At 44.4% G+C, this 13,621-nt stretch overlaps 1 protein-coding gene across 2 annotated transcripts in view; it reads right to left on the bottom strand.

Annotated features, from left to right (window-relative positions):
- The window catches only part of MPP3 (MAGUK p55 scaffold protein 3), an 84,466-nt gene that overhangs the window by 58,772 nt on the left and 12,073 nt on the right, over positions 1-13,621 (bottom strand). For both annotated transcript variants that reach the window (XM_053265162.1, XM_053265161.1), the window contains exon 5: positions 6,158-6,238. In XM_053265162.1, the coding sequence (XP_053121137.1) occupies positions 6,158-6,238 (81 nt within the window). The remainder of the gene's footprint in view (positions 1-6,157; positions 6,239-13,621) is intronic.

Genomic DNA, 13,621 nt, shown 5'->3' with positions numbered 1-13,621 from the left:
TATAAGTAATTGTATGTTTTTAAAAAATCAAAATTTGCTGCCCAATTAATTGCAGATACTTCTCTATTTGATTTTTTTTTTTAAATCAATGCATCCAACTGATCAAACATTGCAACGGTAATACTTGGGGATATAAGCAATCACTTCTTCACAAGACCTCTAGTAATTAACTCTCTGGTGCACATGGTGTTTGCGAGGGGGGAGGGGGGGAAGGAGAGAGGGAGGGAGAACAAAATCTGCCTTCTTTGGATTCAAATTCTCTCTTCATTTCTCCCTAAAATTGTCTTCCCCAGCTTTTCTTGCATTTTTTATTAGACAGGAGATAAATCCAAAAAGAACATAATCTCTATGCATGCCTGGTATCATTAAATATTTCATACAATGGATCTGAGCTGGCAGCCAGCCACAAAGCTGCAGCAGAGAAGTCTAGAGAAGGTATTTTTCTACAGTTCAAAGGATGCATTGACTTATGAGCAAGTAAATGTATATTGATGGGGGGGGGCGGGGACCTGGCAAGGCCTGCGTGTGTGCGTACCAGTTTTTTTTTTTAATTCAGTTTGAAAAAATCTAATATAGGTGTTAAAAGTCCATACAAGCAGAATCTCTTGTATGTTGTATGAGCAGAATCTCAGTGTCAGAACCATACAAGGACCTGACACTGCAGCAAAAAAGGCCAAGGCCATTTTAGACTGTACTAACAAGATGATGGCTTCCAAGATGGAGCAATTTGCAGTGCCACTGAATACAGCACCAGTGGAAGAAGGTGGGGGCTTTGGTGTCCCTGGTTCAGTTGCTTCTATTATTAATAATGATTTGCAAAGACAGATCCTTATCCTGAGGACCTTACATTCTTAGGAACATAGGAACCATTGGCCCATCTAGCTCAGTATTATGTACACTGACTAGCAGCAGCTCTCCAAGGTTTCAGGCAGGCGGTTCTTCCAGCCCTATCTGGAGATGTGAGGGAGTGAACCAGAGACCTTCTACTTGCAAGCATGCAAATGCTCTCCCATTGAGCTAAGTCATCATCATCATCATCATCATCATCATCATCATGTTTATTTACGGTCATAGACCAAAATTTACATATATAATAATACACATTATTATAATACACATGGAGCTAAGTCTATGTCCCCCTAAAGGGAATATCTTACAGCACAGTGCTCACATGTAGTCACCCATCCAAATGCAAACCAAGGTGGACCCTGCTTAGCAAAGGGGACAATTCATGCTCGCTCCCACAAGAGCAGCTCTCCTCCCTCCCCTCCCAGCTCTCTTACTTTCAACAGGGGCAGATGAGACAACGGAAAGAGGGGAGGGGAAGGCAAGGATAGCAAAGATCAGATCTGAGCAAGGGCAGTTACACCAATACAGGCTTTGCTTCAGTTCACCTGGCATGCAAATGCAAGTAATGGCAGCCCACTGGCAATTCCAGAATGGAAAATAGCCGCTTCTGGTGGGAGCGACAGGGGCAGAGCAGCAGCAGGGCAGGATGCGCATAATCCATGCCCCGCCCCCTGTATCCCCATTTCAAATTGCCCCCTCGTCAGGCATTCCCCACTCTCCCACACATACACAGGAGTTTAGTGTCTGCCTGCAAGACGAAATCCACACACACGATCAATTTCATATACTAGATGAATGTTATACAAACACACAGTTCTTAATATCATATTGTATATAAATACACTCTCTCTCTCTCTCTCTCTCTGCCACCTGGCCAGCTGATGGAGAAGCAGTTCTTTATTAGGTGGCATTGATCTTAATTTCTTTTATTATACAATTGATTTTTTTAAACCAATTGATAAAACAACTATTTCTCTGAACTTTCTGGATTTCCATCTCATTCTAAATCTATTCTCATCCTCTGCAATTTGAGCTCATTTGAAAATCATTGTCTTCATAGCTTATGGTATTCAGTACAAGTTAATAAGTCCCTACACTTAAAACCCTGTTTATTATCTTGCCTGTTCAAACCTCAAGGGAAAGAGAGCTAAAGTACTTCTCTCCTGGAGTGGGGAAATAAAGGTCTCACACGAACAGAGGGAGCAACCATTTGTATTATGCAGCAGGGGCAGGATGAGAAGCAATGGGTTTAAATGAGTAGGTAGGTTTGATTAAACATTCGTGGGAGGAAACCTGTATAACTGCAGATCAGCAAGGGAATGGATCTGCTCAAGTTAATGCCGCAAAGCAATAATAAAAATGAGTTTGCCTCTGAGCGTGTGCAAAATGCTTCTCATCCTGAGGAGCCCCAGCCCTCTCCTGCACACCCAAAATGAGGGACTGTTATTATCTGAAACATTTCTAACCCATTTTTCTATCAGTAAGATTCCCAAGGCAGCTAACACAATCAAAAAACAGCAATAAAACAGATCAAATTATTGACTACATCATAACACTGGCAATAAACCAAGAATAAAATGTACAAAAAAGGAGGAAATGATTTAAAACAAAGATTAGCAGCAGACTGACTTCATGCAGCAGCATCCAAAACAAGGGATTACTATGTATTAGAAACAGTTCTATCCCACCTTTCTATTGGTAAAATACCCAAAACAAGTTCATGCAACAACAACAACAACAGCAACAACAACAACATATTAAATCATTGAACACATCACAACTCTGGCAATAAACCAAGGATAAAATGTGCAGCAGCAACAAAATGGAAATGATTTAAAACAAAGCAGGAGATTGACTTTACATGCAGCAGCAGCAAGCAAAAGGCAACTAAACTGCCATATTTCCAAATGCCTTTTTGAATAAGAACGGTCTTTTAATTTCCACTGGAAAAACCAGCAGACAAGAAGATCAGTGGACCCCTGGGGAAGAGAATTCCAAAGCTGGAGCTGACGGCTGAGAACGGCAGGGGCCCAAACATGGGAAGAGAAATTGGTACATTTTACCAGGGAGGTCCAGCCCAGACAGCAGGACCTTTACTGAGAAGAGGGAAAGGAAGCTAAATTGCAGCTTATGCTTGGTGTTTATGCCAATTCATTTTCCTGTGTCTGTGAATCTTGTGAAATCTGCTGCAGGGTAGTAGTGAAGACCCTGAGCTGTGAAGCAGGACTTTTCTAGTTCAAATCTTCCTTTAACGTGAATTAACTAGCTGGCTTTAGACAAGACTATGAGCCCTTTCTCAGGACCAGTGAGAAAGGGCAATAGGGTTTGCAAGGAGGAAGCCCTGAAGAGCTTACCTCCCCGCAGATGAGCAGCTCCCCTTCCCTGGGCAGGCAGATCGCCCACCCAGATGAGCACCGAGCACCGGCTGCTGCCAGTAGCTCCGAGTATTGGAGTGCCGTATCGGAGTGCCGGGACGTCTTGGAGCTCCAATAATGCACAAGGAGAGTGTATTTCAGGGATCCCCCCTCCTTTCCCCAAGAGCACTAGGGTCTCTTAGCTGCAGCTGCTTGCAGCCGTGGATGACAGACGAACAAAAAAATGTGGTTAAGGGAGCACTTGCTCATTTTAGAGGGAGGCTCCATAGGTGGGTTTGCTGCCGCAGATTGGGTCTGATCCCAGCAGTACACACGGCCATGCAAAACCAAGCTGGGCTTCCTTAGCCCAGTTCTGCACGTGTATGTGAATAGGCTCATTCAGTGTCAGCTACAGTCTGGGAATACCTACTTTGGGGGTTGTTGTATAATATACATGAAGTGCTTTGCACACTCAAAAATGTGTGCCATAAATGCAAACACAAATGCAAAGTGTTCTTAATTCTGCTAGCTACAAGAAAGTCCAGGAATTGTAGTTCTGAGTACTACAGGTGTCCACTGCAAGCAATGCAGCTGGTACAGCCAAACGTGTGTTGTTCGGTTGTACCAGATACACAAAAACCTGCTGTATTGGGGGCAGGGGGTGGAAATCCAGCTGTCTTACCCCATAGATTTCCCTGCATGAAAACCTATGATAGGCACTGTGCTTCCACCTGTGAATCTCACAAGTGCAAGCATTCTTTATATCTTAAGCAAAAAAATTAGACGGTGTTCATCCATCTTATTTATCTATCTCTTCTAAAATGTGTGTGCAACAACTGCTTATCTCACACGCATCCAAATGTGTCTACTACTCCCAGGACTCTCCATAAGAGAGAACAAGCACAAATGGTTTCTTCCAGAACAACCATAGATCATAAATACAGGAAGCTTGTTTGCTTGTGCAAAGGAGAGACAGAAACATCCGCATATGTGTCACAGATAATGTAACCCCACCATCTCTATCACTACTACCACCAGCACTGGCTGAATGCTTTGATCATCACCAGGGTGGCAGGGTAGGAGGCGGAGAAGGCTCATAGTCCAGCTACGTGTTACATACAAACAGGGGTCACAAAACACAACAGCCAGCTTTTTCACTGTCAGGAGGGGGAAATCTGAAACAGAAAAGCCGTGGGGATGGAGAAGTACTTAATCCTTCCCCATTCGTTGCTTTCCTCCAATGGGGTCCCAGAGACGTGTTTATGAAGCACCTGGGTGAGGGAGCAAAGCGGGAAATGGAGAAGTGTGGGAAAGGATTAGGCATCCTCTTTCCACCCCCACTTCTCAGCTCCAAACTGCTCCCTACCAATACTAGTTTGCAGCTGAGAAAGAGACTCTTAGAGAATCACTGCACCTATTTGCATGCAATGTGTTCTTAGACCCAGTGAGAAAATCGGTAATAAATGAATGACAGAGAGCTGTGTATTAAAATGTGCATAATACTTATTAGCTGGAGGAAAAGCTTAAGCCAGCTAAACACGTGACAGTTGGCAGGAGCTGCACTTTTAAAGAAAATATCAGGTGTGCCACAAAATTTCTACCACAGGCGATTAACCTATTCAGAGGAGACTGGGAAACCAGCTATTCGACAACAGAAAGTCTCAAAAAGAATATACTGTAAAAAAAAAAAAGTTAACCTGGGTAAAGACCCCTCAAATGCAAGATACACATAGGAAGTGTACTATTGAATGTGTTTTTGGCCACTGTGGCTGAGAATGAAGAGAGTTGTAGCCAAACATCTGCACGGGGACCCACGTTTGAAACCCCCTGCCATAGAGCACGCAATTGCTTCAGTCTCTAGACCAATAAGAGCTCTTACGATAGGCGAGCTGGTCTTGTGGTAGCATGAATTGTCTCCTTTGCTAAGCAGGGTCAGCCCTGGTTTGCATTTGAATGGGAGATTACATGTGTGAGCACCGCAAGATATTCCCCTTAGAGGATGGGGCCACTCTGGGAAGAGCACTGGCATGCTTGCATGAAGAAGGTCCCAAGGTCCCTCCCTGGCACCTCCAAGACAGGGCTGAGAGAGACTCCTGCCTGCAACCTTGGAGAAGCCACTGCCAGTCTGTGTGTAGACAATACTGAGCTTGATGCACCAGGTGTTTAGAAAATGCGGACCTTTTGGAACCACGTCCAGGTCCACTCCCCTCTTTGTTTTCTCCTATAATCCAACCAGATGAGAAGGGTTATTTAGAACTTGGAGGTTAGCTGCTCAGGATTTTGTGTTATTTTGGTTGGTTCTAATAGGAGAGTTACTAGAATGTGGCTTTTTGGAGGAGAGTTGGACTTGTGGTTGCAAGCATGACTTGTCCCCTTAGCGAGCAGGGTCCACCCTGGTTGCATTTGAATGGGAGACTAGAAGTGTGAGCACTGCAAGATATTCCCCTCAGGGGAATGGAGCCGTTCTTGGAAGAGCAGAAGGTCCCAAGGTCCCTCCCTGGCATCTCCAAGATAGGGCTGAGAGAGGCTCCTGCCTGCAGCCTTGGAGAAACCACTGCCAGTCTGTGTAGACAATACTGAACTAGATAGACCTATCTTCTGACTCAGTATAAGGCAGCTTCCTATGTTCCTTAATTCCTGTCAGACTGACTGTTTCCTCCTCTTACAGAAGCTGTGCTGTTTTGTAAACATTCTGCTACTTACACATTCATCATGAGCAGTTATGGCTTTTTCCATGACAGCACAATACCTCAGCGAGCAGTGGGGAGGGGATGCTCTTGCGGACACACAACAGGAAGGGTTTCAGCTCGTTATACAAGGTTAAGCAAACAACCAGCGATTATTAGAACTGATAAGGAAATTCCCAAGAACACCGTCCCTCGCCCTCATTCCCGCAGGCTCCTTGTGCTGCATTGCCCCTGCTCTCTTGAGCTATGGAGAGGAGAATCTTTTACCCTGAGATGAGGAGTTGACAGCAGCTGAAGCAGCTCTTTTTCATCATTATTCATCGGTGCAGTCTGCAATTCTTCTATCACCTTAAAAAAAAAAAACACACACACACACATAAAGAAATCCATCCATGCACAAGACAGCCAAGACAGCTGCTTGCATTTTCAGGTCAATGTTTTGCTAATCTCAGTGTCACACTCTAGAGACACGGCGGTAATTGCAAGCACATGTCAAAGGCAGCCTCTACAGTGTGCACAGACACAGGTCTGGGGAAGTGTCATGGTATGGCACGCTGACACAGCTCTAGATCAGAAGCGGTATTTAGCCACTATTAGGATTTGTTGGTAAGACTCACTGATGTGCCACCCCCAGCCCCCAGGATTATTGCAGGAATGTAGGGGGGAGGAGGGACGGCATTCCACAAAAATACCACAAAAAAGGAGAGGCAAACCTTCAAGGTGCACAAAAAACCAATATATTTTGCCCAGCAAAAAGCTTCATCAGGGACAAAAGAACTGGTAGAGAACAGAGTGCTAATGTTTACTGTGCCCATGGCTAAGGTTTCTGAAATGTGTTTGGAAAAATAAATCTATTTTTTCGTGCACCTTAAGGGCTTTCATCAATTTTGGGGAGGAAGAGTGAAGGCTGAGCATGGCCACACAGCTGCCTTCCCACAGTTAACATAGGGTAAGTCTTAAGAAAGGCAGTGCTACTTGTTTTCCCCAAAACTTGATTTCCCCCAAAAGAGAGCTGGTCTTGTAGTAGCAAGCATGACTTGTCCCCTTAGCTAAGCAGGGTCCACCCTGGTTGCATATGAAAGGGAGACTAGAAGTGTGAGTACTGTAAGATATTCCCCTTAGGGGATGGAGCTGCTCTGGGAAGAGCATCAGAAGGTTCCAAGTTCCTTGCCTGGCATCTCCAAGATAGGGCTGAGAGAGATTCGTGCCTGCAACCTTGGAGTCTGTGTAGACAATACTGAGCAAGATCGACCTATGGGCTGACTCAGTATATGGCAGCTTCCTATGTTCCTCTTGTTGAACCTTCAACCTGTATGTAACATAGTCAATAAGGAGCAAGGGAAACCAGTTTCTTGACATACCATCAGAAGTACATGCTGAATTCTCAGTGATTTGGTCAAACTTTAATGAATTGCTTATGCTTTGAAATATAAGATATACATCCTTAAAGAAAGTGGTCTGCAGATAAAGGAGAGGTAAAGTGTGCTGTCAAGTCAATTTCAACTCCTGGCATCCACAGAGCCCTGTGGTTTTCTTTGTTAGAATACAGATGGGGCTTAACATTGCCTCCTCCGGCGCAGTGTGAGATGATGCCTTTCAGCATCTTCCTATATCACTGTTGCCTGATATAGTACCAGCGGGGATTCGAACTGGCAACCTTCTGCTTGTTAGTCAAGCATTTCCCCGCTGTGCCACTTAAGGTGTAAAGGAGAGGTACACTTTTTTAAATAAATAGGAACATAGGAAGCTGCCTTATACCAAGCCAGACCATTGGTCCATCTAGCTCAGTATTGTCTACACAGACTGGCAGCAACTTCACCAAGGATACAGCCTACAGGCAGGAGTCTCTCTCAGTTCTATCTTGAAAATGCCAGGGAAGGAACTTGGAGCCTTCTGCACGCAAGCATATAGGTGCTCTTCCCAGAGTGGCCCCAACCCCTAAGGGGAAGATCTTGCAGTGCTCAGAGTGCTCAGACACACAGACTTCTAGTCTCCCTTTCATATGCAACCAGGGTGGACCCTGCTTAGCAAAGGAGACAAGTCACGCTTGCTACCACAAGACCAGCTCTCCTCCAATACAAATAACGTATTTGCACGGCCATGGTGCACACACACACCTCTATCATTGTATGCTGACACCCAAAGCTCAGAGTGGGAATTCCCCTCTCCCTCCCTTCACTGTTATGTGGTTGCCAGCTGTAGTTTCTCCTAATAAACTGCTGCATGCTCAGCACTGCCTACCAGCACCTTTCATAGCAATTTCATTCCAGAGATTCCTAGCTTTCTAGAGAGAGCATCCCACTTTTTGAAGAGTCATAAGGGAGTCAGAGGTTGCCAGACCTTGCGGGACCCTCAGGGAGCCACACAGAGATGCAATCTCCATCACTGACTTTCTGCAGTCAGCAGGGAGGTACCCTGGAAGAAGAGGGATTTACCTTTTCCAGGAGCATTTTTTGCCTGTTCAGTTGAACATTTGGTTGTATGTTGCATCTCTCCAAGAGGAGAAACAACTGTTGAGCAAATCTGTGCTCAATCCATGGAATTATAAAGCTAAAATGAAACTACGCTTCTAGTGCCAGAATTGTTTTTCCTCCAGGGCTTTCTTTTGTAGTGCAAAGCAGCTGCAGGGTAGCTTCAGATGATGTGGAGAGAGCTTTGCTGTGTGTTTTATAACTGCTTCCCTCATAAACACAAAGCAATCCTATGTAGCAATCCTACCTAAATCTTTATTCAGAAAACAGCTCTATGTTTTCCGCCTCCTTTCCCTCCCTTTTCTTTCTGACTGCACCCCCCACACTGTCTACAGAATCCCCATTAGGACAAATTAACAAAAACGTCTGATTAACAAAACATAAAGGACTACTAGATAAAATAAAACACATCCCTCCCCTTTATAACAACTAGAATTGAATTGATTTAAAATTTAGTCACAAAGTCTTGAAGTCTTTCAGGGGGTCTCCTGTCCCACACACTTCTCCTAATTATTGGGGTCTCTGGCACTGGAGCTAGAAATGATTTGTTGTCTGGTACCAAGGATTGTCCATCACTTTCATCAGCCTCATCTGTAAGTTTGTTAGGTGGTAGCTTTGCATCCTCTCAGCAGTTCAAAAGATGATTTTCCTGTAGTAGAATTAGTAGCAGTTTGATAAGCAAAAAGAATTTCATGGATTACCTCCTTCCAGGGATATTGTTGCTTAGTAGCTAGGTGTAAACTTTCTTTCACTAATCTGTTCATTCTTTCCACTAAGCCATTCCCTCAAGGATGGTACAAGGAAATAGTCTTGTGTTTTATCCCATGGTTATGCAAGTATTGCTCCACTTCAAAAGAGATAAGCTGTGTCCCATTGTCATTCACTAGATCTTTAGGGAAACCGTCTCTCTCAGAAACTGCAACCATGAACTGGATCACCTTGGTTGTAGTAATGTTGTCAACTTCTGGCCACCTGCAATAGTAATCCACTTTCATGATAACAAATCTTTGTTTTATGGGTAGGTTATCAAAAGGCCCTATTCTATCCAGAGCAAATTTTCCCCAGAGACCATTGGGATATCCTACTGGAGTGGTAAAAGGCTTCTGTGATTTGTCACATACAGCAGAAGCCATATGGTGCTTGATTACATTTTCAATGTGTTTGTCCATACCTGGCCACCAGAAACTTTCCCTGATTCACGTTTTAGTCAAGCTCATGCCCAGGTGACCTTCGTCAGCAATATTATCACTTTTGCTTGTAAGGAGGTTGGCACCACCAATCAATCAGTCTTCAGCACCAGCTCATTGAGAAGGGACAGCTCAATCACTACACGCATGTATGGTTGAAGATGTTCAGGTACCTTGTTTTTGCATGGCCATCCATTAGTTATGTAAATTTTAAGTTCAGTAAGCTGTTCAGAAGACGTGATCACTTCATGAGTGGATGAAGCTATTTGTGCAATTACGACTCCTTCATCCTTTTCTTCTGGGATCTCCCCTTGGCCTGGAAGTGAAAGTTGAGATCAACCATCTGCAGTTGTATTTTGAAGACTTGGAAGATATTCCACCTGGAAGTCAAAGTCCATAAGTCTGGTGATCCTTTTGGCTATTCTCGGAGTTGCTTGACTTGATCCTCGAGTGGTAAATAAAACAGATAAGGGTTTATGGTCTGACCATAAAGTGAATCTTCTGGCCCACAAGTAAGTCCTGGAGTGCCTCACTGCCCAGAAACATGCTAGAGCTTCTTTTTCAATGACAGAATACATCTTCTCTGATGCAGTAAGAACTCTGGAAGCAAAGGCAACTTCTCTGTCCCCCTTTTGCTGGGTCTAGACAGCACCCAAAGCATATCCATAAGCATCAGTGGTTACAGTAGTGTGCTGTTGGTGTCAAAAGAAGTGAGAACAGGGCTTTCAGTAATGGCCAATTTGACGGTCTGAAAAGTAGCCTTGCAGGATGCATCCCAGTTAAATGCTACATTCTTTATTGTTAAAGAAGATGCAATGGAGCAACTTTGAGGGCAAATTGTCTAACACATTTAGAGTAATACTCTAAATCTAGAAGTAAGACTTCTGTCAGTTTAGCATTATGCTCCTCAATGGTTTTGCCATACACTAAAATGTCATCCTGAAAGTAAGCGATGCCATCTGCAGTCCTCAAAACTGCTTGCATTATTCTCTGAAATACCCAAACTGAATAGGCTAATCCAAAGGTCAGTCTTTTGAACAGAAAAAGGCTCTCTGGAATAATGAAGCCTGTGTATTTGCAACAACTTTTGAGCAGAGGAATTTGATGATAGGCTGAAGACAAGTCCAAAGTTATCAACACTGAAGCCTCTTTCAGAGTAAGCAGTATTTTATTGATATTGGGTAATGGATAAAAATCTACTACCACTACCATGTTGGAGTCCATTTATTTGATTTCTATACCGTCCTTCCAAAAATGGCTCAGGGCAGTTTACATTAAAATCTATATATTCAATTCTCTAAGACATATCCGTGGCTGATCCCATGCGTGGCAGCTCTTGTGAGAGAGCTATGGGTACTGGCAAGAAAATGGCGGCGGTGGCCTACCAGCTGGCAGGCAGCAAAGGGAAGCACCACCTGCGGGCAGGAAGGGAAAGTGCCGGCAGCCCAGCTGGAGGGTGGGCAGGGAAGGAAAGCGCTGGCCAGGCCTGTGGCAAGGAAGGGAAAGGAAAGCACCAGCCAGGTTACCGCTGCCGGTGGGGAAGGAAAGCAGACTGGGAGGGGAAGAATGGGCTGGGGCTGAAGGGAAGGAAAGGAGAACAAACTAGGGCTGAAGGGAGGGAAAGGAGAATGGACCGGGGCTGAAGGGAGGGGGGAAAGGAAGATGGGGAGGAGAGGCAGGGAGAACTAGGGGTGCAGATGCTCTGTGCCGGATCAGCTAGTATCTTTTAAATCTACACACATTCGAAGTGTACTGTTTGATTTCTGCACAAGAACAATGGGAGAGACCCATTCTGATACATCAACAGGCTCTATGACGTCAGCATGCTGTAGTCTTAAGAGCTCCTCTCTAAGTGGTTGGCACAATGCTATGGGTACGTTCCTCGCTTTGTGTTGTACAGGTATCGCATTTGCCTTCATCTGAATTGTATATTTGAAATGTATGGCAGTGCCAGAAACATCAGCAAAAACATCTGAGAAACCAGCAACCATAACAGCATATGGATGCTCCATCATCTGTAACACTGGTTCCGTGCTATTTGGGTCTAACACTATCCGTAGAGCTTCCTGCTGTTTCCAGCCCAATATTGACACTCCTTTCTGTGACACATACAGAGGATGTACTGCAGAAGGGAAAGTGTTTTCCAGGACAGCAGTGAAGTATCCATTTATGGCAGCAGGGGAACCTCCATATACCCATGGGCAGATGTTTGAAGGCTGCAGGTGCAGATCTCATGTAGTGAGGAGTTTCCTGAAAGCAGATGGGAAATGATAGCGTACGGAGAACCAGAATCAGCCATCGTCTGCACTTCATGGCCATTAAGTTTAACTTGACAGTGTGGAGAAGCAGGCTCTGAGTCTGTCAGGAAGTGGTTTATCTGTCTCATCATTATCATGTGGTGAATCAGGAATGGAGTAGACAGCAGACTTGCAAACCTTAGCAAAGTGTTGCCTTTTCTTGCACCTGTTGAAAGTGACCTTCCTTGCAGGACAGTGAGCAAAATTGGCTTTGTGGGCAGTCTCCGCATCAGGGAGGGAGTTCCTCCTTTCTTGTACTGCCACTTTCTGGGGCACTGCCGTATGAAAAGATTGAGCTTGGAAGGATTTAGGCTGAACATTCTGGATTTCAGGAGGTGGGTTTTGGGGCACCAAAGACTAGTGATTTGGCACAGTGAAGAGCATTTTCCACTCTTCCAACCATCTCTATAACTTTATTAAACCCTGCTAACTTGGCAAAGAGGCACCTTTTACCGTGGTGATTCTCTTTATTTAGTAGGGGGAGAGTAACTGGCCCTGTCCACCCCCAGCACAGTACCTCTAGTGACTGTTGCTGGTGTCTATCTTGTGTTTTTTTTAAGAATGTGAGCCCTTGGGGGACAGGGATCCATCTTACTTATTTATTATTTCTCTATGTAAACTGCCCTGAGCCATTTTTGGAAGGGCGGTATAGAAATCGAAGAATTATTATTATTATTATTATTATTATTATTATTATTATTATCATCCAAGGTAAGTTTCCTCTCCAGTAGCAGTTTTTCATGCAGTTTGGGGCAGCTGGTTTTCATAACTATCTGACCCCCCCCCCCGATCATTTCATCAGTAAGGTTGGCAAACTCACAAGTTACACTTCAAGCATGCCGTGCTGTGACATACTGATCAATAGATTCCACCAGGTAGTTGGGATCTAGAATAGGACTTGTTAACGTCCAGCAGTCACATTCAAAGCAGGCCAGGGTTGAAAGGATTATCTAAGGCTTGAAGAGCAGCTTCATAAGGGTTGGCATCCCTTTCCAAGTTGGTAGGAATTGGCAAATGATCATATATATTTTGGCTTTCGGGGCCCAGGCAGTGAAGCAAAATAGCCTTCTGTTTTGCTGGAATAAAATCAGAGATCTGTATAGTGAGGAGGTAATTGAAATAGCCCCTCCATTGTTTCCAGGGAAGAGCAGGTACTCCTAGAGTGGACAAGAAAATAGGTGGTGGTGGGATTTGAGCCATGCTGCTGCGGACATCCAGTGAACAACAAAGTCCAGGATGGATAAGGAAAAAGTACTTTTAGGGTTTGTCCAGGTCAGGATGCTGCAGAAACAATCAGCAGCAGCAATAGTAGAATGCAGCAGTACAGGAACATAGGCCCAGGAATGCAATGAAGATGCAGGAGCTTTCACAAGCTTTGCAGGCTCACACAAATAACTGGTTCAAAATCTCATCACTAAAAGTTTTATAACTGCTTCCCACATAAACACAAAGCAATCTTATGTGGATTTAACTAAGACTTTATTCAGAAAACAACTCTTCTTCCCCTCCCTTTTCTTTCTGACCCCACCCCCCACACTCTCTACAGGATCTCCACTATCTATATAGATCAGGCCTGCTCAACACTGGGGCCTCCCAGCTGTTTTTGGATTACAACTCCCATAATCCCCAGCCAACATCTGCAGGAGGGCTGAAGTTGAGCAGCCCTGAGATAGATAGAATAGAATGCAACACTGCACCAAAGAAAGCTCTCAGGAGAAACAACCATGTGCCTATCTGCACCCTGAGGGCCAAACTAGACAATATATAGATCACAAG

This window comes from Hemicordylus capensis, chromosome 6, assembly GCF_027244095.1.
Source record: "Hemicordylus capensis ecotype Gifberg chromosome 6, rHemCap1.1.pri, whole genome shotgun sequence".
Lineage (NCBI taxonomy): Eukaryota > Metazoa > Chordata > Lepidosauria > Squamata > Cordylidae > Hemicordylus > Hemicordylus capensis.
The sequence above is the reverse complement of the archived record's forward strand: the minus strand, read 5'-3'. Positions and strand labels throughout refer to the sequence as shown.